The sequence below is a fragment of the Nestor notabilis genome, unplaced genomic scaffold (genome assembly GCF_000696875.1).
Source record: "Nestor notabilis isolate BGI_N333 unplaced genomic scaffold, ASM69687v1 scaffold7481, whole genome shotgun sequence".
Lineage (NCBI taxonomy): Eukaryota > Metazoa > Chordata > Aves > Psittaciformes > Psittacidae > Nestor > Nestor notabilis.
This window is the reverse complement of record NW_009913276.1, coordinates 98,649-123,218: the sequence shown is the minus strand read 5'-3', so window position 1 is coordinate 123,218 and position 24,570 is coordinate 98,649. Positions and strand designations below refer to the sequence as shown.

Sequence of the window (24,570 nt, the reverse complement as noted above, 5' to 3'; positions counted from 1 at the left end):
CCTTCTGCTCATAGGTTCTTTATAATACAGAATGTGGCATGTATGCTTTATTTTTTAAATGATAGTGTTGCTCAGAAGATGAAAGTACAAACCAACGTGAACTTGTTTGTGTATTTTCCATTTTTGAAATTTATTTGTTGAATAATAACAATCTGCAATTAACAAAAGTTAACCTTGGATAAGTTGACTTTGGTTTTAGCTGAGTACACTTCTTTGTTCTGATACTTCAATAAAATAATCAAAATACACATCTGATTATTGTCAGTGTTTTTATGATGAAGATGTATTTGCTTGTTTAGCACAAGCAACGTGCTGTGTCAGACACACTTCCCCGTCTCAACTGGCAAGTTGGAGGTAGGGGAATAGTATTACTTTAGTTTCTTTGTGTTGATCTTCCAAAAGACAATGCTTCCTGGATTAATTTCATTTTCCCACCTTCTCTTGTACTGTGATCATGAAAAAGTACTTTCCAGCCAGAAATTACTAAATACTACTGCAGGTGCAGAAAAACCCATCCCAAATACTATTCCAACTAGTAGGTGAGAAGCCAGAAATACTGTTGTTTATCTTGATTAGATTGAATCAACTGCAAAAATACATACATACCATTCATAGACTTCCGAAAGCCTTCAGTAGTATTTGAACCCAGTGTTTACTGCATTCATCACCATCTTTTTGTGTTTTGAAATATTTTATGTGCAAATAATCTTCACTACATCTTTCACTGTTTCATCTGATATACAAAATTACCTCTGTAGGTTAGTAGGATGTCTATGATTGGTTGCAGACATATCTAATATCTGGAATTCTATGCTGGTGTCTTTTAAAAATCTAGAAAGCCAGCAGTGAATAACTATCAAAGAAATTATTCTCTACATAAAGCAGAAAAGTAGCTTTAGCCAGAGATTCTCAAATGATGTGTTACAGATGTGGTTCTGTGGTATTTCGAGCACTGACAGTCAAAGCAGCAGAAATGAAAATTACTTCCTATTGTGTGAAGATCAGTATAATGAAAGGTGGTTAAATATTAGAAATAATTTGTTACTGTTTCATTATTCTGAGCTACTTGTTTTGTGTGAAGAATGTCAGAATTCTGAGCAGAAAAAAATGGAGTGAACTGTAGGAGTAAGGAACTTGCATTTGTTTCATACATTTTGAATGGACTGGGTTTGCATGTAATTGTAGTATTTGGGTGTTTTTCAGACATATCATGTCTGTAATGGTGGGGGGAAGTTTCATCTTGATTTCCCTGGATTTCTTCACAAGGAGATGGGGGCAATGTAACTAAAACAGATGTATGGAAAGAGGAAATACTGTCTGAAAATATGCCGATTAAGCAGGACACTACAAGACACTGACACCTCCTTAGCACACATCCATTACATGACTTTTAAGATGAGCAGGATTCCTAAATGTAACTCCTTCATTAATTTCTTCAGTTCTCTTCAAGTTCCACGTCAGTGCTGAGACAGAGAATGGGGACAAGGATTTATTGTCAAATACATTACCTGATTGTTGATTACAGCTATTTAATTTTCTTCAAGTCTAAAACATACATTGCACTTCTAAATGCATTGTGATTTTAAGTCTGCTTGTATGGTTAAAATAATGCACACAGATTATTGCTACTACTTAGCTTTATATTAATAGATAACAGTCTCCTAGAAGGAATGATTGTAGTGAGTTAAGGAAAACAGTCAACAAAATGTTCTGTTATTCTTACAGATTTTTGCACTAGCACCATGTATTAAATGTTGAGACCCATGAAATCCTGACTGGAAAATAAGCCAAATAAATTACCTCACATGATCTTAGTATGATTATTGAAAGATCAGAAATCAAAACAAGCATACACACCCTGGCAACATTATAAAAATTCCATGAAGTCTCTAAAATGAATATCTAATGACTGTTTAAACTTATATCTAACCAAGCAGCTGTTGCTCTTTTATCTAGCTGAACTACTTAGTTTCATACCTTGACTTGCAGTTGAATTGACGTTCAGAGTTTTACTGAGGTGCTGGAGAATGGAAAAAAGAAAAACAAAGATATCGGATATTAAAGGATGCTAATTTTAAATTGGGACTTGGTGCTGAAGGTGAAATATGGAACCTTTATAGTAGTTGTTTTTATCTGATGCTTCCAAGGAGATTTAATGTTACTAAAATTAGCTTCGTTTAAGTTTGAGCTGTCTACACTGTACTACCCGGCACGGAAAAGGAATACTTGAGCTTCCCACTGAGCTGGAAGTAGTGTGCTGCACAGATTAGCTGGACATTTCAGAATGCTTAGTCTGAGATTGTTATCGTAACAGTGCAACTAAATGTCTTGCTGCAACGACCCCAGTGAGGATATCAGTGCCCAGCAGTACTTTGTACACCTTTCTGACTTGCACAGAGTAAAATACTGAACTCTGTGCTGTGTAGAAATACCTTCAGGCTGCTGTGCTAAAGAGACATCTGCCATCAATGGCTGTTAAGCAGGTCACTTGCACAGCCTTTTCTGGTTTTGATGAGCATTTGAAGTGGGGTTGTATAGGTTTGTGTTGACAAATAGATACATTAATAGCAGCTTTAACAAAAATATTTAGTATTTCTTACTCTGTTTTATAAACATGTGACATTTTTCCTGCCCTTTTGACAAACAAAATCATCAATGTTTTAAAAATCTTTGTAGCATGAACTACCTTTTACTAATGGCTAATGACGTAATTTGAAACTTTCTATTACAGACTATGACACAAAGGATAACAAAATTATCCACAATGCAGAGTTTGTAGGTATATCTCTATTCAAGTGGTAAGAACCTTCTCTTGTTAGAAGAGTAATAATTATCCATCTTCAGGCCTGTATTACCTCCCAAGTAACCTAATTCTAACCTGACATTTTAGAATGAAAACCACAATCATGCTGGTGCATGTAATTAACAAACTTTTCATATACCACCAATGAAGTCAGGGGCAGAGAAAGGGGAACTATGATTTTGCTTTGTAATTATTATTGGTTTTTTAGCTATCCACTATTCTTTCTTCACTGCAGTATTAGTATTTTCCATAAGATCTGATTACCTCTGACATCCAGTCTGCACTCTATTTCAGCTTCACCACACTCATTAACAGCTTTACAGGTATAACAGCCACCGTCAAAGGGAGTGGGTTTCCGGATCTCCAGGGTCAGCACACCCTGTTTACTGAACATGCGGTATTTGGCATCCCCAGAGAGATCCATTTTGTTTTTGTACCAGAATATCTTTGGCTGAAGAACACAAAAGAAGAATTTTAAAATAGGAGGTAGAAAATAGAAGACCTTTGCCATCAAACATTTATTATTATTATTATTATGAGGGCTATATGTTATACACCAGTGTTAATGGTTTCTCAAGTAACGTCTCAGTCAGAACAAACTCATGAAACTAGTAATTCAAATGCTCAGTATTTTCTTTAACTCTGAAATAGCATGTAGAGAATGTAGGTCTGTTCCCTATTTTATTGCAGTCTTTAAAAAACCCTACAAACCAGCTACAAATCAATTCCTTCAGGATTTAATTAATTAAAATCAACTTGAATGCTTCAGATATCTTACAGAAGGGGAATGAAACTGCACACATTACTAGAACAGAAGTGTCATAAAGGTCTATGGATGTTGGGTGGCCAATTTGGGATGCCAAGGTTTGGGCTGGAAAAGGATTTTCCAAATCATTTAGCATATATTTAGCAACTTAAGGAATTAGCAAACTAAATTAAGGAATTAGCAAACTAAAGTTCCTGTTGGCTGAGCAATAAAGTGGTTGCTCTGTACCAATTCAAGCTGTTGTGTTTTGTTTCTGATACCTGAAAATGTACCTTTACATTCTATAAATGAAATTTTTAAAAGGAAAAATCTGATATAAAGCCAACTGCTTTTGTTTAGTTCAAGCTCATTAATATTTATAGTGAAGAAATAGGCTTTAAAGAGTAGAAGACCAATCTCTGCATTCATCTGTTTTACTTTCAGACCTAGTATCTTCTGTTTCTTCACCATAATAAAACTACTGCACTGTTTTGTAGAGTGAATTCTAATCTATTGAATCACTGTGTCTGACCTGTGAAATACATTCAGGGCATCCCCGGTGCCATGCTTAATTTTTTTTCAAGGTATCAGCTGGATATTTTCCTTCCTCAACATTTTTTGCTGCTTTTTCTATAACCTCTCAATGTTTATGGGTGCACCTCTTTTATTTCAGCACTGCTACGAGGGCATGAATATTGGCACCGCTTGAAGTGGCAACTTTTTCATGCCATGCAGATCATATCTGAGGTATACTTGATAATCTATTGGTGTTCAGAATTGGAAAGCTCTACCAACAGAAGCTATTGTCTATGGAGAAGACCTGTTATAGTGTTGTGTCTTAGGTACAGAAACTTTCTGTTACGGTTAATTTGGGCAATGCAAGTGCAGAAATGTATCTGGAAAAGCTGCTTTAAGAGCATTAAACATGCTGAAGGATGCATTTGTGTCCTTCAGAGTAGTGTGGAAGGAAGAATCAGTGTGCTCACATTCAAAAGCCTGCGACTGCTGTATTTAACAGCTGTGAAATATGCAGTTTTCTTAGAATCTTAAAACCATGGAAACGGAATGAAGTGGATACAGATGCACAAAAAGGTCAGTTAACCAAGGGGGAATATTACTGCTAACACTATCATTTCACATTTAATCTTAGCTGGGGTAGCTACTGGAGGATGGATTTTGCCTGGAGTTGCTGGTATTTCTTTTATAATGTTCTTGTTCTTTTGCAGCTATTTACTTGGGTATGCTTCCTTTTTGTATTTGTGTTTTGCCTGAGTTTATATTTGAGGAGCTTTTGCATCATCCAATGAACTGCAGTAACTGATTGCATTAAAGCCATGGGGTTTTTTGTGGTTTTTTTTTTGTTTGTTTGTTTGTTTTTTGGGGGGAGTGCTACTTTGAACATTCAGTATTTACCTTATACGATTTGCTGTGCAGTTATCAGATCCTTGTGCAGGCATGAGGAAGGGAGAGGAGCTGGAAATAAGCAGCCAGAAGGGGAAAGGAAAAGGGATACTGCATTTTTTGTGATTGTACTAATTTAAATTTATGACAAGATTATGTCATAATATGGTAAATTCCTTCACTGCAGACAAAAAGCCTATTTCCCTTTTTTGAGAAACCTAAATTTAGCTCCTCGCTGATACAGTTTTTTCTGCTTGTTCCCGACTAACAAAAAAGTGCGTCTTTTTGTGCTCTTCAAAGAGACCTCGTCAAATATATTTAGACAGAGAAAATATTCCTGTGAGACTGGAGGGAGGGGGGGAACAAAACCCCTAAAACCTCACACATGACAGCAGGTCTTATTCTAGTTAATTTTGTAAAATAGCTTAGACTTTCAGAAAGTTCTGTGGATGTATTTACATAACAGAAAAATTGATGTTCCTACATATTATTTGTGTCAGTGGAGGAAGAGATTACATTAGCTGCTGTTTTCTTGGAAGACTGAAGAGAACAAAATATACATTGTCAGAAAATACTTCGTTGTTTGTTTAGTGAGTAGATTTTATGTCCACATGGTGCATTTTCAATTGTGTGGTGTTACCATAAGCAATGACTGTCCTTTCCTCTGTCTCCTTTACTGTATTGCCCCACTGGTTCTGTGCACAACTACCCAAATGCTTGTACCAGGCATTCTGGTTAAGCACCAGTTATGAGTGAAGTGAGAGATAAAAAGCCTTTTTCTTAACACAGTCATGTTGCACTCCAGTCACACTGAACTGGCACGAATTCTAGGGCAGCATCTTGGCTTATTGCAACAATATCAGTGACAGCTGATGTAATCTGTACCTTGGGGATCCCTCTTACAGCACAGCTGAGTGTGGTGTTGTATCCTGCAATCACTGAACGATTTACTAAAGGGTGAGTGAATTTAGGAGGTTCGGAGAAGTCGTGTTCTTTGTAAGTAGGTGGCTTATAAATGGTGCCTGTAATTCAAAGAAACAAACTAGTGAGAAATGTGTTATCAGTTCTGTTAACTTGTGTACAATCTGTCATTTAATTTGCCTGTGTGACTTAAAGAAGCATCAAAGCTATGGCTTTTGTGATATAACAAATCCTTAAATTCACTTCACTCTAAAACACCTTTAATATTTAATGCTTTAGTTAAAGGTCCTGGCAGTCATGGGGTTTCATCTTCTGTTAAAAACATGAAAGCCATATGGCTGCAGGGGAAGTCTTAAACTTTTAACCTCAGAACGTAAATATACACTCCCCACCTCCCCCAGTTGTATTATTTTGTGAAAATAACACATTTAATCACACAATCTTCCTAAACTATTTTTGAACAGATGTACATGTCAATACAGGAGATCTGCCTAGATAAGGGCTCTTAATGCTAAAATACTTCGTAAGTAAGTAATTATGAAGCTTACTCACTTTGTAAGTAAGCTACTAAGTAATGAAAATATCTCTCATGGTCTATCTAGTAATACTGTATTTTCCATTTATCAGCTTATTACTTGTGGTACTTAGTAGCTTTTGTGATCTTTGTTTAAAAGAATATGTTACCTGTTTTTTGTATATAGGCAGGTTTTTTGGTGGTTGCAGCAGTTTCACTCAATCCACACAGATTTTCACTGAAGATTCGAAAAAAATACTCATTTCCCATAATCAGGTCTGACACTACACAGTTCGTGCGACGATAGTGATCAAACACAGTATACCATTCCTGCAACAAGACTATACTGTTTAGAAAGACAATATGAGAGGTCAGACATGGTGCTAGTTTTCATATGGAGAGATCTTTCTTGCTACAAGGAAAAGACAGGTATTTAACGCTAGCCTATGAAATTTATATGAGCTACCCATGAAGATCAGCTGATTTATTTTCTTACTAGATGTTGGTAGATGTACCCATCTATCAATGAATGCTTGCATTTTTAGAAAATAAACCCACAACTCTTTACATTTTAGCCCCACTCATATATGGGGAACCTGATACAAGATGTATACTCAGAAGATGACTACTTGATGGGAACTTCCATGAGAGCGAGATTTCCCAGATTGACTGGCATATATACCTCTCCCAGTACATACCCTAGTACCCAAGCATCTGAGTTCAAGTCTAACTCTTCTTCCCTCCCCTTCAGCTTTTCTCTGCATTTATGAAAAATAGAATCCCAAATAAAAAATATATAATTCCACCTTCTGAGTAGAGCTACCTATCCAGTCACCACCCGACCAGCACAGGCTAGGGGTCTCTTTTTACACTCTCTACTGGGCATCTTATACAGTTCTATACTTAGCCTTTTGGGGTTTTTTAGATTTTGTTCTTCAATGTTTAGCTGCCTCCAATATGCCATAGGACACCTTGGAGACAAAATAAGTCATGAATTCATCTCTTTTCCCCAAGTCTCTGTGTTCCCAGAGCAGGCAGCAGTTTAAACTCCACACAAAGTCACTGACTCAGTGCAATTTCTTACCATTGTTTTTTTGTCAGCTTTCTGAACTGTGTAGCCCAAGATCTGTGCATTGCCGTCATCTTGTGGAGGTGACCACTCCAAGGCTGCATTAAATCCCCAAACATCTACAAGCTTTACATCATGAGGAGGACCAGGCTTGTCTGCAGGAGGGGGACATGGGAAAAAAAAAAACAACTTAGCTTTTGGTTCAAGATGTAAGAGCTTTGTCATTTCCTCCCATGCAGGAAAAAAATAGAGCTTGATAGTAATCTATAATTGTTCCATAGCAGTACACTTCGTTTATATGGAGTTGAAACTGTAAACAGGAAAGCTGGGCCATTTTCAAATACCCTCTTAATACTCTTCTGAGTACTCTTCTGAAACCTACTGGAAAATAGGCAATGCAGTAGAATTAGTAACAGGAACCGGACAAATTCTTCCTTAAAATGGCAGAAGAAGTCTGTGTTGTTTGAATGGGTGTGATTAAACCTTTAACTACAGTTTTACTACTTGCTTTGTTACCTCAGTGCAATTCCTCAGCCATTTAGGTACACTGAGAGTAATACAAATAACAAAGTATATTATAAAATAAATGGGTATATATTGCTCTTAGCTAAGGAAGGCTGGCCATTTGGGAATATCCCTGACTTGCAAGGCTTTGTAAAGGAGAGTCTTACAAAAGGGAGAGATAGACAAATTTGCTAAATGGTTGCCTTGTTTGCAGAAGTGCCTGTGTACGCAACAAGCTCTTTCTCTTCCTAGACAGGAGTTAAACAAAATTGATTTTTTCCATTTTAGTTGAGCAAGCTGCCCAAAAAGTAAAATGTTTAAGACCTATCCTCCAACTCTGACTTGTATTAGTCTGCGTGGTAAGATTAGTTGCTTTTTTTAGCTATTCATTTTGTGTAGGATATAATCTTTTGATAATGGTACATGTATGTCTATTTATACCTTTCTACAGTACCAAACAATGGGTGAAAGATCCTTGGTACTATACTGTCAGAGCAGTGTGCAAGAATCTAGTCAACCAGTTTCAGAAAGGTGTTTTGGTGTGTAGGGTGCACTACTCCCCTTTACCAGAGTCCTTTGGCATTACTTTGCTTTAGCTGCCATTTATTTGTTTTGCTGTAGCTGAACTGCAGCATCCTCTTGAGCAGCAGCAGCCAGTGGTATTAAGACATATTTGCTCCAATTTGTTACTCCTTTCTTATTTGCTGTTGGCACCACTGCATACCCCTTCTGCCAACATTGCTTTATAAAACTTTAAGCAGGATACAGTTGGCATTATATCTTTAATTCCAAAGTGTTAAGGGTTATGTTTAAATACTCTTTGTGTGCCACAACATGTATTCTAAGAATGTATCGATACATAATAGGAAATCTGGGATGACAGTGTGAAAGTGTGGGGAAAGAGAAATAAAAACAGTTATGAAGAATGTTAAATAGAGCTGCGATAAGAAGAGCGCTGGCTCAACCTTAATGAAATCTGAGTAGAGAAGATCTCGTAATGTATCTTACAAAATCCCAAGGGAAGTTACTGAAAATTTGGCAGTGAATTCCTTTAAAATGGCACTAGGAAAGACTAGAAATTGTATAATAGAGAGTAAGCCTCCACTAAGCCTCAGGCTAACTAGACAGTCTTAACAGAGTAAGGCATTAAACCTGAATGTTCCAAATTCACAGGACTGTGCCTTGTCATTTCTAATTCTCAGAACAGTAGAGGTATACTAAAAAACAAATCTCTGAAGAGCTGTGGGACACACAGGTAATCCCCCTCCCTTCAGAAGTCTCTAGGACAGAGAGAAAACATACTGGGGAAAAGGGCACTATTTTGATTTATATGATATTTTGATGTTGTCAGGTTCTTACCTATGATTTGTATTGTTATTGCAACTGTATCAGTCATGTTTTCTATCTGAAGAGTGATCTCATATGCTCCTGAGTGATGAAGCTCTGCCTTTCTGATAAAAAGGATTGTATCCGTGTTGCTGTTCCGAATTCCCACATCTTTGGAGTCTAGAGGTTGACCATCTTTCAACCAAATGATTTTGGGTCTTGGTTTACCCTGAGGAGAATAAAAAGAGTTTTTATTAGGCTGTGATTATTTCCATTTTCCTTTTTTTTCGTGTTTTTTAGTGATCTCTAAGTCTAGAAAGCCTAATTTAAAATCTAGAGTTGAGGTAGGAAACTCTAAATACTTTCAAATACCTGTTTTCTTGCAGACAAATATTTGCTCCCATATATGTGGTTTAGTGACACCATGCCCTGGGGATGCCATTTAGTTAGAGAAGAGACTGCAGTTATATTGAGAACAAATATTCTTGTGCTCTTCTGGTCTCTTTACCAGGCATCTGTGCAGCCAGATCAGGCTTGCTTTGGTTATTATTAAGTAACTAAGTAAATCCTTAGTACCTGAGGAGTTTATCAACTTTTTTCCCCTTCTCCCTTTCTTAAAACATTTGATTCTCTATCCCCAAGGATTTTTAAGATCTTTAAAAAAATTGTTAGAATCTTGAAGTCTTTGGATGTAAAACTTACTGTATAATTCCTTCTGCATTGCAAAAGTTGTTTCAGTGACTGTCAACCTAAGCAGTCAGTGTTGCTACACCCATGGAAGATGATTACATCTGTGGTTTACATTTACACTCAGCCATTTCCAGGAAAACTGGTAGATAATAGTTCTTCAAATGTTGTTTGAGTACTACTTCCACAGTACAGGTCCAAACCAAGAATCCCAAGAGAGCAGAAAAGGGCCATATCATATTTCTTAACTGTATTAATAGTCAATCTAGCAGAAAATAACTTGGAGGGTTTTTTTAAGTTTCTGCCAGATTAACATGGTACAGCAGTGCAGCACAGGGTTAGGTGAATGCCGGGAGTAGCTCAAATGGGTGGAGAAGAAAAATGACACCATCCAAGCCAGCACCCAGGCTGCCCTGGAACTCAAACCTGAGGCACTGAAATGAGGACACATATTGCCCTCTGTCTCTAGTAAGCATCAGAGAAAACACTTCTAGAAGGCTCCTCAGTTCACTGGGTATCTGGAACATACCCTGTAAGACTCTTTCCTACAGTGGGAAATGAGCATACTCAGACTCACGGTTTAGGTGCCTAAAGGTAGGCATAATAAAAAGAAATCGTTGTGCTTTGTGCTTTGCTGCACCTTTGTTTCAGGTTTGTCTGGTATTTGCTCAGTAAGTCTGTGCAGCATAGTTTTATTGTTCTGTGCTATTAGAAGAAAACCTTTTCTAATAAGGGTCAGGCCAAGATCTGTCCAAAAGAACACTTAAAAGATTTCTGAAACACCTAGAAATGCTATTCTTTAATAGATGTTCTTTTCCCTGGCATTGAAGTCATCAGTTGTATTGTAATTGATTTTACATCAAGGCTGTTAATAAACTCTGAATGAGCAATGGTTTTGAATCTTCCATTTCCCCCATCTGGTAACTAATATTCTTACTCCTTTCTGCCAAGAAGTACAGTCACCTCAGGCCTGTAGCACTGAAATATTATATACCAAATTATTTTGTCCAGTTCCAGTGTTCCTTCAACCTGACATCATGGCATACAAACTGTGCAAATACCTGTTACAGGAAGACACGTCTTCCTTACTTCAGCTGGAAGGTATAGTAGGAATTCTTGAACAAGTAAAAGCATGTGTTTTGCTGTTCTGGGGTGGTTTGGGTTTTTCACATATCCATGTCTATTTATTGGCAAACTTGACAGGAATTGGCTCTATCTTACTTTCCAAATAGGTTTTCAGTCTGATTACAAGATTTAATAGTTCTTGGTGGATTGAGTAATGAAATGAGTCAACGATCTGACCTTAAACATCTTCGCAAAAATGGCCATGAGAATCCATAGCATTATCTTTACTATAAGACATATCTTGATTATAAATCAAGCTTTGGTACTGCTGGTGTTCTGGTGTGGTTGATCAGATATATTCACTCGTAGCACCTCCTTTTTTGAGGTGCTGTGAGTGCCAGTGGATGGTTGCAAGTGTTCAAAGTGTTGGTTTTCATATACTCATATTTATAGACTGAGAAAAGCATAAACAGATAGAAAGCATGTTCCTAATACAAATCTTAGAGGATTGGATTTCTGCAATGTGTAATAGGTAATCCGAGAGAGAACAGTGATTGACAGTGGGTAAATAGCACATCGGAGAAAGTTCAGGGAGTTTATGAGCAGGGAAGAATGAATTGAAATGCTTTTACATGTTTATATTCACACATACATGATTGGCAAGATGATTACTTAGCAATACTGTGAATTTTATCCCCTAGTAGCATAGAGTATCCCATCAATCATGTCCCCATGTAGGTAATTTTGAAACCAGAGTGTGCTGATTCCCTTCATTTCAGCAGAATGTCCCACCTGCTTAATGCACTCAACAGAGAAGGGGTTAGTAACAATGTTGTTCTTTTCTGTGCATTTTAATCTAAAGATTTTACTAGATTTGCAGATAGCATTTATCCCAGGATGCCTTGACAAGGCCATTAAATACAATTTCAGCATTAAATGACACAGTAGTGACCTCAGACATTACTGGCAGCGTTGCACAGACACTAAATAGTGGAAGACATTGACTTACACTTTAGTTAGATAATATACTACCTACTTGTGTTCCCAAGCTCAGGGTTCACAGTAATTCCCATGCTTATGTATTTTCTCCTATATTCTTTTTATAATTTGAAGATTACAATCACGTCTACTTAGTCTTTTTCTTCAGGAAATGGTCAGTGATTTAAGCTGCTTCAAACTGTAAAGTGAAATGTTCTCTTTTCTTTGTTTTTTGTGGTTCCCCCCCCCCAAAGTTCCTCAGTTTTGCATATTTTAAGTAGCTTTTGCATTATTAAGAATTGCAACTGTAGCTGGAATTCAACACTGTGACAAATTCCCTCTTAGGAGACAAGAGGTTACACCATCACATGATTTGTCTGTCATTCAGCTACTCTGATGTCAGATTAACTTAATATAGTTTTGTGAAAACTGATAACAGGGTGAAATACCAAAACTTCAGGAAGAGTTCCCACTGAGGAAAAGTCAGGGAAGACTTTGTCTTTATCTGTTTTGCTTGGCAACAGCTGAATGATCAGGCAGGATAAGGCAAGCTCTGGATTAGTTGCTGTATGTACTTTCTCCAGCCTGGAGAACTGAGGACATGTCACCTAGGGGAGCAGGGCAAATCTCTGGGAATATTGCAGTGAGGCTGCTCTAATCGAAAGAGGTGGGTGGTTATGCTGGGAAGATGATGACATAGGGGTGTTGTGGTTTAACCACAGCTGGCAACTAAGTACCCCATTGGTGGTGGGGTGAGAAGCAGAAATCCCCTTAATGCTGTGTAAGCACTGCTCATCAATAACTGAAAGGTTCCTGAATTATCAACACTTTTTCCAGCATGAATCCAAAACATAGCCCTGTATTAGATACTATGCCATAGAGGGACTCTTCATCAGGGGCTGTAGCGTTAGTACAAGGGAGAATGGGTTTAAACTAAACCAGGGGAAGTTCAGGTTGGATATAAGGAAGTTCTTTACTGTGAAGGTGCTGAGGTGCTGGAACAATTTGCCCAAAGAAGTGGGAAATGCTCCATCCCTGGCAGTGTTCAAGGCCAGGTTGGACAGAGCCTTGGGCAACATGGTCTAATGGAAGGTGTCCCTGCCCATGGCAGGGGGGTTGCAACTAGAAGATGGTCTTAAGGTCCTTTCCAACCCAAACCATTCTGTGAAGAAAACTAACTCTAGCCCAGCCAAAACCAGCTGAAGTGGACATAAGACGCAAATCTGTAAAGCACCAAACTGCATCAGTTCCTCTGCTTATGAGACAGCATGTCAATTTTGTGCAAATTTTCTTCAACTCAGATATCAAAGCTGCAACAATATGTTTGTTTCACTTTTTAAAACTTTCATTACTTGGAAATATCAGATCTGGAATTTAGCATGTGTCTAGACCTTAGTGAAGGGGCCATTGTAGTAATTTTGGAGATAAGAAACATTAAAGAAAACAATAAGCATGTGGTTATGTCAAGGTGGTGCAGTCAAGGCAGTTGCTCTGTGTATTGGTTTGCAATTGTTTGCTGATTGGATTATCTGTGTGAAAAGTAACTTTTCATGTAACCCAGGAACCACAGGAAAAGGACATATTTTGTTTTATATAGATTTTGCTCTTATATAGGTCTTTTTTTATTTTCCTGCTGGTACTGCTCGAACAAAAGATAACAGTTAATGTGTGCACGTCTCCCTTGCTGAAATGTTTTGCATATCTCCAGCATCTTTTACAAGAGAATTTCAAAGCTTTTCACTAGTAAGTCATCACATTTTCATAAATGTCAACCCTGGACAACAGAGAACTTCTAGTTTCTTCAAGTGATAAATGAGGACTAGATTTAATGATACATCTATTATTACGGAGGATATTTCTGTCAAAGCCAGCATCTGCAATCTGCAATTTCTTTTCCTATGTTTCATGCAGAAAACCTTTTCCTTTCACATGCTAATTCTTGCACTGGATTGATATTAGTCTTGCATCTGAAAAAATATATGTGGTCTTTTACAAATAGTCATTACAGTTGTTTATACTGCTGTTTATATATACAGTATAAAATGCAAAGACAGGATAACTGGTTAGGTCAGTCTGTGTGTGTATTTTAGCCATTTTGTGCATGCCATCACAGGATGTGCAGTTACATGCATGCACTCTTGATAACCCTTGGCATGCTGTGCAGTGCACACCTTGAGCTCAGGTACTGTAATACTCAAACTATTCTTGGCATACACACAGATTCTGTATAGGGCCAATGCTGATACTCCATTTAGGTAGAAACAATCTTTATAGTAAGCCTTTCAGAAATGAACATGCACACATGTACATTGGCTCCAGAAGAGTAGTTGGTTGAATTCCTGTGCTTTTGTGTACTTCTGTCTTTAAGATGCATCCTATAATAATAGGTCAATAAACAAGAACAGGCTGGTACTTACATACAGCACTTCCTTTCTCTTCTTCCCCAAAAGAAGGGATTATGAAAATAATTGTGACTGAAAGAAGAGTGATTTATTTTTTTGTTTGTTTGTTTTCTTTAATATTTGAAAGGATTTTTTATATCAGACATATTTGTAATACTGCTTAAGCAGTGAAGCAATGGAAACTTGCATAAGGGAAACTATGGCAGGGGGGTTGAAACTAGATGATCTTTAAGGTCCCTTCCAACCCAAACCATTCTGTGAAACTACTTTAGGTAATAACTGAGAAATAACCATGACAAAATAGAAACCAATGCATACCTGAAAAGGGATCACAATGTTGATTGTCTCACCCACTTTCTTCACCAGAGTCTGTCTGAGATGACGTGGCAGCCAGATTTTGGGGCGCTCTGCAGTTAAGCATTAGTACATTAAATACAAAGCTTTTGATAATTTGAAATATTACATGTAACACAGGTGGCTTCCATTGGATGTGATCTTTCTATGTGGACTTTGTTTCTTTGCGGAACTTTATCAGTTCAGTAGAAAGGCTGGCACAAAGGGTGTATGGGAGTAAAAAAGTGATTATAGACTGTGATTAATCTCTTGCTGTAGTGATACTGCAGCTCTTTGTAAATCGCCATTTGTAGATGTTTATGGACTTAGAAAGTAGAGCAGTCTATGGATTTCCTTTCTACAGCCATTCAGTTATAGTTCTTTGTTGAGGTGCAAGGAGTGGAGTCTCATTGTAGCAGCTTACTTATCACTAACCAAAAGAGGACCTTAGTGCATGTTTTTTCATCTAGTCCCTGCTTTTCCCTACCTCACTGGAAAGCTTTCTCTGCTCTCCATGTGTTCCTTATTCTTTTCCTAGTCATTTACATAAAGAATTTCTTAGAATATAGTTGGAGTATCTGCCTTCATGTCCATTTGGTTTTGAGATACATTACAACTTCATTTCATTTACAGAGTCATTTTACTGTCAGTGAGACTCTGGCAGACACTTGGTGTGAGTCAAGGTTTGAGGATTCCACTATTAGCAGCTCTTGCTATCTTTTGGACTCCAGTCAAATGAATTCCAATCTGCTGCTGCTGGATGATACACAGGGTGTTAATTAATAACCCAGGACAATCACAGATGACTGCTTCTATTTCAATAGATCTCTTGCTGTAGCTAGTGCTGTAATTTTGCAGTAATAAAACCACTTTTTGAGCAGAGAGCTACATATTAAAATGTCTCTTAACTGCTGACATTGGCATTATAAGAGATGAAATGTCCAGATTTTGAAAGAAGTAGGATTTTGTTTTGAGACCTGTGGTTTAGAAATATAAGACTTGGGCAGTATATTAAGTTCTCAGAAACAGAAGTCAAAGAGCTCTTTGGGTGTTATTCTCAGAAGGCAGAATTTTGGCCCGAGGAAATAGATGAATAAGATTTATTCAGTCCAGATACTCACGCAGAATCTCTTGAACAGTAATGGGCTCTTTGATTGTTGCTGCTCCACTCTCACCAGCCACATTTACAGCCTTTATACGGAAATGAAGTTTGTCCCCTGTGACCAGGTCTTTAATCAGTGCAGATGTGCGCTCAGTTAGGCTAGGAAGAGCTGGCATCCATTCTGTAGCTGCAAGTACAGGATTTACATACTCTAATAACTATTTTTCCAAACAGATACCTTGTCTGCAATTGGAAGTAAATTTATATTGGGGTAAAATGAATTTAACATGCAAATACCACACTTAAGAGGGAATAAACTAAGCTGGAAGATGCCTTTACACATGGAGTTAAGGAATGTATATACTTTGTTATTCAAAATAGCTAAAGGTAGGGGAATCATCTTTGGCTAGCTCCTTTGGCATTCTGTTATATAGAACTTAGAGCTATGGGGCTTCTTTACATTTATTTTCATTAGAGGGGAGAGAATTTTGGAAGCATTTTAGAGAGAAACTGAAGTCTTAATTTTTTTTTTCTTGGAATAAGTGTATCTCCTGTGGGTGTCCAAACGGAATGGTGAGAGCCACATGTGCTGAAAACAATAACAGAGCACGTAACTGTTGGAATTTGTTATTAACTTCTCAATTGACACTGTATAACAGGATACTTAGGGCTTCCTTAGTTACTTTATGTCACAGAAGTATGACTGAAAATCATTGTTCTATGATGATGATGTAGGATTTCCAGTAATTCCATGATGCTGTTTCACTAAAGACTATAAATTATTTCTGGATAAATTATACCCTGTAAAATTATACCCTGTAAAATCTCTACTTTAGATTATATGGCAATTGATCTTAGTGTCAGAGTAAATTTCATGATTGAAGTGATAAATTTGCTGTTTGGTTTCCATGACATAAATGTTACGTTGTAGCATCACAGTAAATTTGGGGTTGTAGATATTGTGCTGCCCAGCAGCAAATAGCCCCTTCTGGCCAACTGCCCTCCTCCCACCCCCCCAGTTCATATACTGAGCTAGACATTCTGTGGTATGGAATACCCCTTTGGCTAGTTTGGGTCAGCCATCCTGGCTGTGCTCCCTCCCAGCTTCTTGTGGCAGAGCATGAGAGACTTGAAAAGTCCTTCATCAGGGTAAGTGCAACTTAGCAACAACTAAAACATTGGTGTGTTATCAGCACTGTTCTCAGACTAAAGCCAAAACAGAGCACTACACCAGCTACTAGGAAGAAAATTAACTCTATCTCAGCTGAAACCAGCTCAGGTGCAATTATACTCAGACCACAAGTATTAAATGAGATAAGGAAACAGTTAACTTGAAAGTTTGACTTACGTTGTTACAGTCTTGTTATTATATCGGTTTTAAGGAATACACAATTTCTGAGTGCTACAAAATATAGCAGTGACTAGAACAGCACTGTTTGGTGTGTTGTTTGTTTGAGGTTATGTATTCAATTTTATGATAATTGTGAAGATGTTATGGTTGATGTGACTTCCATGGTTTTACAGGCATGTGGTAACTGGTGATGGTGTTAGTCATAGATAAGAGTTCAAATTTAATGATACTGGATATGGTTAATTTATTGGGATTATTGCAGTGAAGCTATTGCAGTTGTAATAACATTCAGCTGCTGCTGCCTAGAACTCATGCTTACTTACATCCATCTTTGCGGTATTCCACAATATAACCATCTAATCCCCCGGCTCCAATCCGCTCAGGGGGTCTCCACTTCAAGGTAACAGTGGTGTCGGAAACATCTTCCACTGTAAAGTGGGTTGGTTCACTTGGAGGAGCTATAAGGAAATATGTAGAAGTAAATTCTGAGAAACAGCGCTATAACTGTGAGCATTCAAAGACTACAGGAGTGATCAGCAGCTGAATTATACACCACTATCTGTTCCAAATAAATTTAGCAGTTTTAAAATGTAACACCTGATCACGTAAGAGAAGTGCAGCAGAAGACTCCTGTAACAGGGAGGGGAATGAGGGGTTAAGATAGTAGTTTCTATTCACGTATGCTCCCTTATGAGTAAAACCAGTGGAAAAAAGAAAGTTGTAAAAGGGAGTCAGATTGTCAGCGGAATTCTGCAGAGAAGTTTAGAAATGAAATGGTTCACAATCTGTATTTACACCCTGTTGTAATCAGGCAAAATTCACAGAATCACATAGACCAAATTCATCAGTGACTAAAATTTGACTTCACTCATTTTCATTTTTTCTAACAGTGGAGAAAATGACCCGAAGTTATGCCTATGTGCTTACAGGAACACTAGTTCTGATTTGTGCCTCTGTAATAGAGACAAGCTGGAGTAAAACATTCCAGGGCTGAAAACTTTTCAGTTCAGTTACCTATAGCTATTTCATATCTTTACAGAACAGGAGTGTTGTGGCTCTTTTTAAACTCCCAGTTCAGAAAGACACCTAGCTAAATTCAGTTGCCTTAAGCATGACTGTTGTTTACTGATTAAAAAACAATGGAGAAAAGACTCTACTGGAGAATCCCAAATACACACAAATGCTCCTATGAAATAATTGACTCCAAAAAGCAAACAAAAATAACTTTTATACAATAATATTTAGAATGCTGGAACATAAAATGCAGTATATGTGGCATAAAAGCAATCATGTTAAGGAAATGTATGTTTGGCAGACTGTGTATATGGATTGTAAAGTGAACATCTTTTAAACATACATAACAGATACAAATATTAGAAATATTTTCTATGTAAAGCAAGTAAATGACAGGTTTTATAAGTGATGCAACAGATTGAAATTGATCTTAGTTCCCAAAGTTATTGTAAAATTAAAAAATATCACCCAGTTTCCTTTCTGTAGCTGTGTCAAAACTTTTCATATTCAAATGGTAGCATGGACTGTGAACAGCACACAAGGAGGCAAAGGCAGCTGGGAACATACACAACCACACAGGACACGATCAAAACCCCAAACCTCTTCTCTGAAGCAGTAAGTGTGAACTTTATCCTTAATCAATAAAACTCTGCTTATCCCATGAAAACTTTGGACCTTTTGTTTCAGTAGCTCCGCTTGATGGCTTTCGATTGCCCTCTCCCTTTCCAGACCAGCCGTTGTGTGTTTGAAATCCAGAATCAAGAGACCCTTCTTGTAGTTCATCCTTTCCTTCTGAGCCCTTCACTGTATCATCTGCTTTTACATTATCTCCTTCAGCAGGCTGTCCCCCTTCACTGGTATCTGCAGATTTAGCAACTCTGGTCATTTTAACCTCCACCTATTTGTATTTTTGTGGGTCTTCTCTCAAGCTTTTATTAGGCAAGCTTCCTGAGGACTCCCTTAGTTTGCTCCTTGCTCAGGGACTGCAGGAGACACTGCACTGCAGTGTTGGGAAGGATTATTTATAGAAAATCATTCCTCAAATATTTTCTTAATCAGCTATCCTTTTAGCTGTGAAGAGGGCCACGATTAAGGGAGTACTGGGTGGGATACTGTGATATTTGCACCCATAAGGGAATGGGAGAAGCTGAGAGTGACAGGGAAATTTCTGTCAATTAGTTCTTCTCCTTTCCAGATCCTGCTTGACACTCACACCTCTAATTATAACAACTACAAATTCATCAGCAATTTCATGAAACTGGAACCTCTGTGCTTCTCAGGAAGGGGAATGAGAGGTAGAGAAGAGGAAGATTACAAAGGAAAAGGTTGATTAAATATAGAATATGGACATGGTTGATAGCCTCTTTCCTAACACATTCTTTTTATGTATAAGGACAGTGGAAGAGGAAAAAATTGTCCTGTCTTGATTTTGGCCTAGAAATAATGCAGAGTGTGAGAAAACTCACCAATTGGCATGAAAGGCTGGGAGGCAGGACTTGGCCGGGACATGCCGATGGAATTCACAGCATAAACCCGCATCTCATAAATGACTCCTTCAATCATTCGCTTGGCTTCATAGGTTAGATCTTTCAAAAGGTCGAAGTTGAGCCTCATCCATCGGTAGCTCTTCTTCTTCTTTCTTTCTAAAATATAGCCTGGAAAGGACAGCTCTTATAATGTAAAGGAACTGCTCTCACATGTAGGAAAAGCGAAAATCAAGAAAATTACCTTTCTAAATTTGATTTATATTTTTCCAATGGCATAAAAGAGCCAAATGTAATTCAGAATTATAACGTACAGCTGAATTGTGTGAAGTCTTGGTCTTTTCCTGCAGTTTCCTTTTATCTTGACATTTTTACCTGAACAATTATACTTTTCAGAATAGAAGCTATTTAGAATATGCCTGGCATTAGGCTTTAAGCATATTTTGCATGCTATACACAACTATTAAGGTATTTAGATGTAAGCAAAATATACTAGCAGAGCTGGTTGAAATGGTAAATCCTTTCTGTCGAGAAGTGGTTATTCACTCCTAATGGCAGAGAAATGCACAAGACACAGCAGCTCAATGGAAAGCCCTTTCAGTGAAGGAGAAATTGCCTTGAAATGTGTAAGATGAAACATAGAGTTAAAAAATTAATTTCTTACATTCTGCTGCAATTCACTCATCTTCCTAACAGCATAAATCCCAAAGCAAAAGATCAGTTGGAAGATCAGTTTGACACTTCCCTTTTTGTTTCTTTCTTTGTTAGATCTCTGTGTGAATGGCTGAGTGGTTCAAGGCCAGGTTGGATGGGGCTTGGAGCAACCTGCTCTAGCGGAAGGTGACCCTGCCCATGACAGGGGGTTGGAACTAGGTGAGCTTTAAGGTCCTTTCCAACCCAAACCATTTTGCGATTCTATGAAATTGAGGAGTGCTTCCCAGACAGTGCAGATGCCAGCTATGCTTCAGCCCTGTACAAAGTGAGTCCTGGCCATGTGCTATTTTCTTGCTCCGATTCCCTTGGGAAGGAAAGTGAACAAGTATGAGTACAGAGAACCAAGAGAGCTGGATGCACTGCAGAACAAATCTGTAGCATAGCTTAGATGTATTCCAATGTGCCCAGAATCCATGTCTTTAGTGCATCATCCTTCCCTCTGAACATCCGCAGTCTTCCCCACGCTACCATGCTGTTTTTCAAAATGACTATGTCAGGCTGGGTTATCAGTTTAGATGACAAACTCTAACTTCCCAAAACTGGGAGATGAATCTGTGATTCCTGGTCTCTAGTACATATCATATATATACTCTAGTATACATCCCGAGATATATATATATATATACACGTAGTTCTCTATCATATTGGAAATGTTTGTATAGATCATCTTCCAGTGACCTGCTACAGAGGAGTTATCAACTCTTTCTTGCCATCTGCCCATATTAAATTTCTCAGCATCTGTGTTGCACATAGCATGTCTGGATGTGACATATAGACTATGTTGCACATAGACTTCTTTTAAATAAATCTAGTCTTAAAAGCTGTTCATCTTTTAACTATGGAGTCAATAGTCAGAAAACACACTGAGTAGTGATTTACACATAACATGTATTTGTGTGTACTGTATGTCTCTTTCTCCTCATAGTCTACAGAGGGCATGTCTGTAACAGTGGTCAGCTACAATAGTATAAAGTCTATAGCAAACATGTTGTAACGACTTATGAATTGAGCTGTGTAGGTCAGTGGTTCAGTCCCTGCTGCTCACAGAGGTTGTGGCTATCAAACTTAAAGATATCCCTTTGGTATATCTGCGAAGTATGATTCACCCCTAAAGGGCCATGGAGAATATGACAGGCAGTTTGCTGACAAGCTGTAGGCACAGGTACCGTGCATCAGCAACCTTCCCTGTCTTGCAAGAAGTACCTGAGCTGACAGGTTGTATCATCACTTCTTAGGTATAAATTTACCCCTGGCATGCTTGTTTTCAGTAGCTTTTAAACAGGGTAGAATGCTAAAGCAAAGAACCTGTGTATTCCTGCTTTTTTCTCTCTTCTTCAGTGTCTGTGAGACAGAGAGAAGTTTCAGCAGCTCAGTTTCTGTTTTTCTGCTGGTTTAGATATGCAGTGTTTCCTACCAGAACTGAGACACTTCTTCACTGTGGCATACCAGAATTGCAATTTCAGACAAAAAATAAAAAAGGGTAAAAAGGAGGTAAAAAGGCAATACTGGTACTGCTGGTGGCATTTGGTAAAGCAGATTATTTCCCCAAATGCACAGAATGTTTGATAGATAAAGACACTGCTTTAGTAATATAAAAAGTACACAAGATGCAATGAAAGGTTGGCATAAGAGTGAAAATGGGGTGTGAATTTCTTTTCTATATTTGTTGGATAAAGCTAATAAAGACTGTAGCAAACTGCCTACAATGCCATCTGTAACAATATGAAGACAGATAAGAATGCATATGTCTTTTCCCCTGCCTTTTTAACTTGATGTAAAGCTTTGTTTGAATGGATATTGCTGCATCTTGGCTGCTTCCCCCCACACCAGGTGATTTATTCTAGCTCTGTTTGTAGCAGCCCTGAAACCTCTTCATATAGTTCAAAAGGGTTAATAATGGAACACTGACAAAATAATTCCTTTGACAGTGAAAACAAAATGAAGAACTTTCAAAAGCATTTGTCCTGAAAACTCTACAACAGTGGATCGTGTGTGTGTGTGTGTGTGTGTGTCTTTGCCTGTGGTAATGGGGCAGCTATCGGTATATAACTTTGCACAAAATAGTTTAAACTGGTAACTTCTTCCTGTCAGATGAGACGAAACCACAAAGGACTGGCCCAATATCATCTTGTTTATTGCTGCACAGATAACTTCAGATGAATTAAATTAGGCTACTCTATTCCTGTGGAAATGGATGAAGTCCAGTTATCCAAAAGCAATAGAAACTCCTCTCTGTCAGACACTAACAGGGAGTTAAAAGAATTTTAGAATATTTCTAGCCTTGTTTTCCCCATGGCAGTCCATGGAATTTTCAGTGTATTTTTCTTTTTAGAGCAACTCAGACTCCAGTGATCTTTATTAAACAAATTGCTACAGTTGGAGTCTGGAGGACCTTTTCCCTAACATTGGTCAAGACCCTGCATTTCTTTTCCTTCTGAGGTCCACAGGGATTTTTATCTAAAACCCACCATGCTTTGCTGAGAACTTAAAATGGGATTGGTGATATTCTTGATGGCTTCTGTGCATTTCCTCTATGACATGGTAACATTTTTCTACTTTTTAGCATAGATATAAGGTCATTAAAATGATTGAAGTATGTTTTGTGACCTGTTGTGTGTGGGTTTATATGAAGTAGAATTTTGAAGTTGTTTTCTAAAAGAAACTTGTATTGTAAAAGTGTTGGAGGTTGCAGGCAACTGGAGCTGATGACCAATCTCAGTATGTCCAAAGGCCTGTATACTGACCTAAATTTTCAGTCTTGTATGGGAATATTTAGCTTTATTTTTGGTATCACCTTCTTGTGCTTTGGTAACTCATTTGCTGAATGAGTTGCTCATTTCTCGCATTCAAATAGTAGGGTAGGGGGCACTCTCTCCCCAAAATTGAAGGGCTAGAATCCAGACCAGACAGAAGATTTGTTATATTAGAGTATTTAGTTTCTGAGTGTCAGCCTTCCTAGAGTGAATAAAGAGAGAATCCTTCTGTGCCATTTTAAAGGAGTAGCAAAAAAATCTAGGCAAGACTGCTGGGGACTTTGTATTTTAGCACTTCTTACCAAGTACTGGTTGCCCACCATCATATTTAGGGGGTTGCCACTGCACAGTACAGTAATCTTCTCCAATGTTGCTGATCTTGGGAGCTTCTGGAGGGTCAGGAACATCTGAAGAAAGTGTAAGAATGAATAAGAGTTGTTACTGTTTCAATTTCTGTGTATACAGCTCAATGAAATGTATTTCTTCAACATTTTTTCTTTATTGATACATCTTTGTTAGACAGCAACAGGAGGTACAATTGAGATTGTAGTTTCTTAGTCTAAAGTGAATGCTGCTCTTTTATGTTAGGTTGGTTTTCCTTTAAACACCATGGATTATTCCTTGTTCTTCCCAGCCATCTTTTTGCAAAAATGTAAGGTAACAAGGTAATTCTGTAAAAGGAGGCTTGCTCCAGGGCTTCCTGTTCCCTCTAGAATAAACTTTATATAGAGTACAATGTCTGCCTGTCTTTTATCTTGTTATTAATAGTAAATATCCTTCAAATAGCTGAAGGGAGCCTAAAAGGATGCTGGAGAGGGATTCTTCATCACGGGCTGTAGTGATAGGACAAAGGGCAGTGGGTTTAAACTTGAACAGGGGAAGATCGGGTAAGAAATAAGGAAGAAGTTCTTTACTGTGAGGGTGGTGAGACACTGGCACAGGTTGCCTAAAGAAGTGGGAAATGCTTCATCCCTGGCAGTGTTCAAGGCCAGGCTGGACAGGGCTTTGAGCAAGCTGGTGTAGTGGAAGGTGTCCCTGCCCATGGCAGGGAGTTGAAACTAGATGATCTTAAGGTCCTTTCCAACCCAAATCATTCTATGATTTAGGATTTATAAAAGATGAAAAGAGACTTAGTATTCACCTAAGCAGTGAATTCTAGATTTTAATCATGTAGGTGAAAGTAACTTTCTTTTATCGTTTCTAAGTTTGCTTTTAACCTGACGTTGTCATGTGTGGCAGAGTATAAAAAAGTCAAATATTGTGAGAAATGTCATAAAAATCACTGACTGAAAATTGTATCCCCCCCAGCTCTTCTGTGGCTCACAGTGGCAATCTGTTTACTTTTTATCAGACACGTTATGTCTCTTTATTCCATTTACTGCTTCTAGAATGAAGTCATCTTTG

At 37.9% G+C, this 24,570-nt stretch overlaps 1 protein-coding gene across 1 annotated transcript in view; it reads right to left on the bottom strand.

Annotated features, from left to right (window-relative positions):
• Positions 1-1,991: 1,991 nt before the first annotated feature.
• LOC104412410 (myosin-binding protein C, cardiac-type-like) overlaps positions 1,992-24,570 on the bottom strand; it is a 58,735-nt gene continuing 36,156 nt past the window's right edge. Inside the window, 11 exon segments of the mRNA XM_010023130.1 lie at positions 1,992-2,020; positions 3,068-3,254; positions 5,835-5,971; positions 6,555-6,714; positions 7,469-7,608; positions 9,317-9,512; positions 14,734-14,822; positions 15,870-16,037; positions 17,525-17,659; positions 19,682-19,870; positions 23,469-23,573. Of these exon segments, the coding sequence (XP_010021432.1) occupies positions 2,010-2,020; positions 3,068-3,254; positions 5,835-5,971; positions 6,555-6,714; positions 7,469-7,608; positions 9,317-9,512; positions 14,734-14,822; positions 15,870-16,037; positions 17,525-17,659; positions 19,682-19,870; positions 23,469-23,573 (1,517 nt within the window). The 3' untranslated portion in view covers positions 1,992-2,009.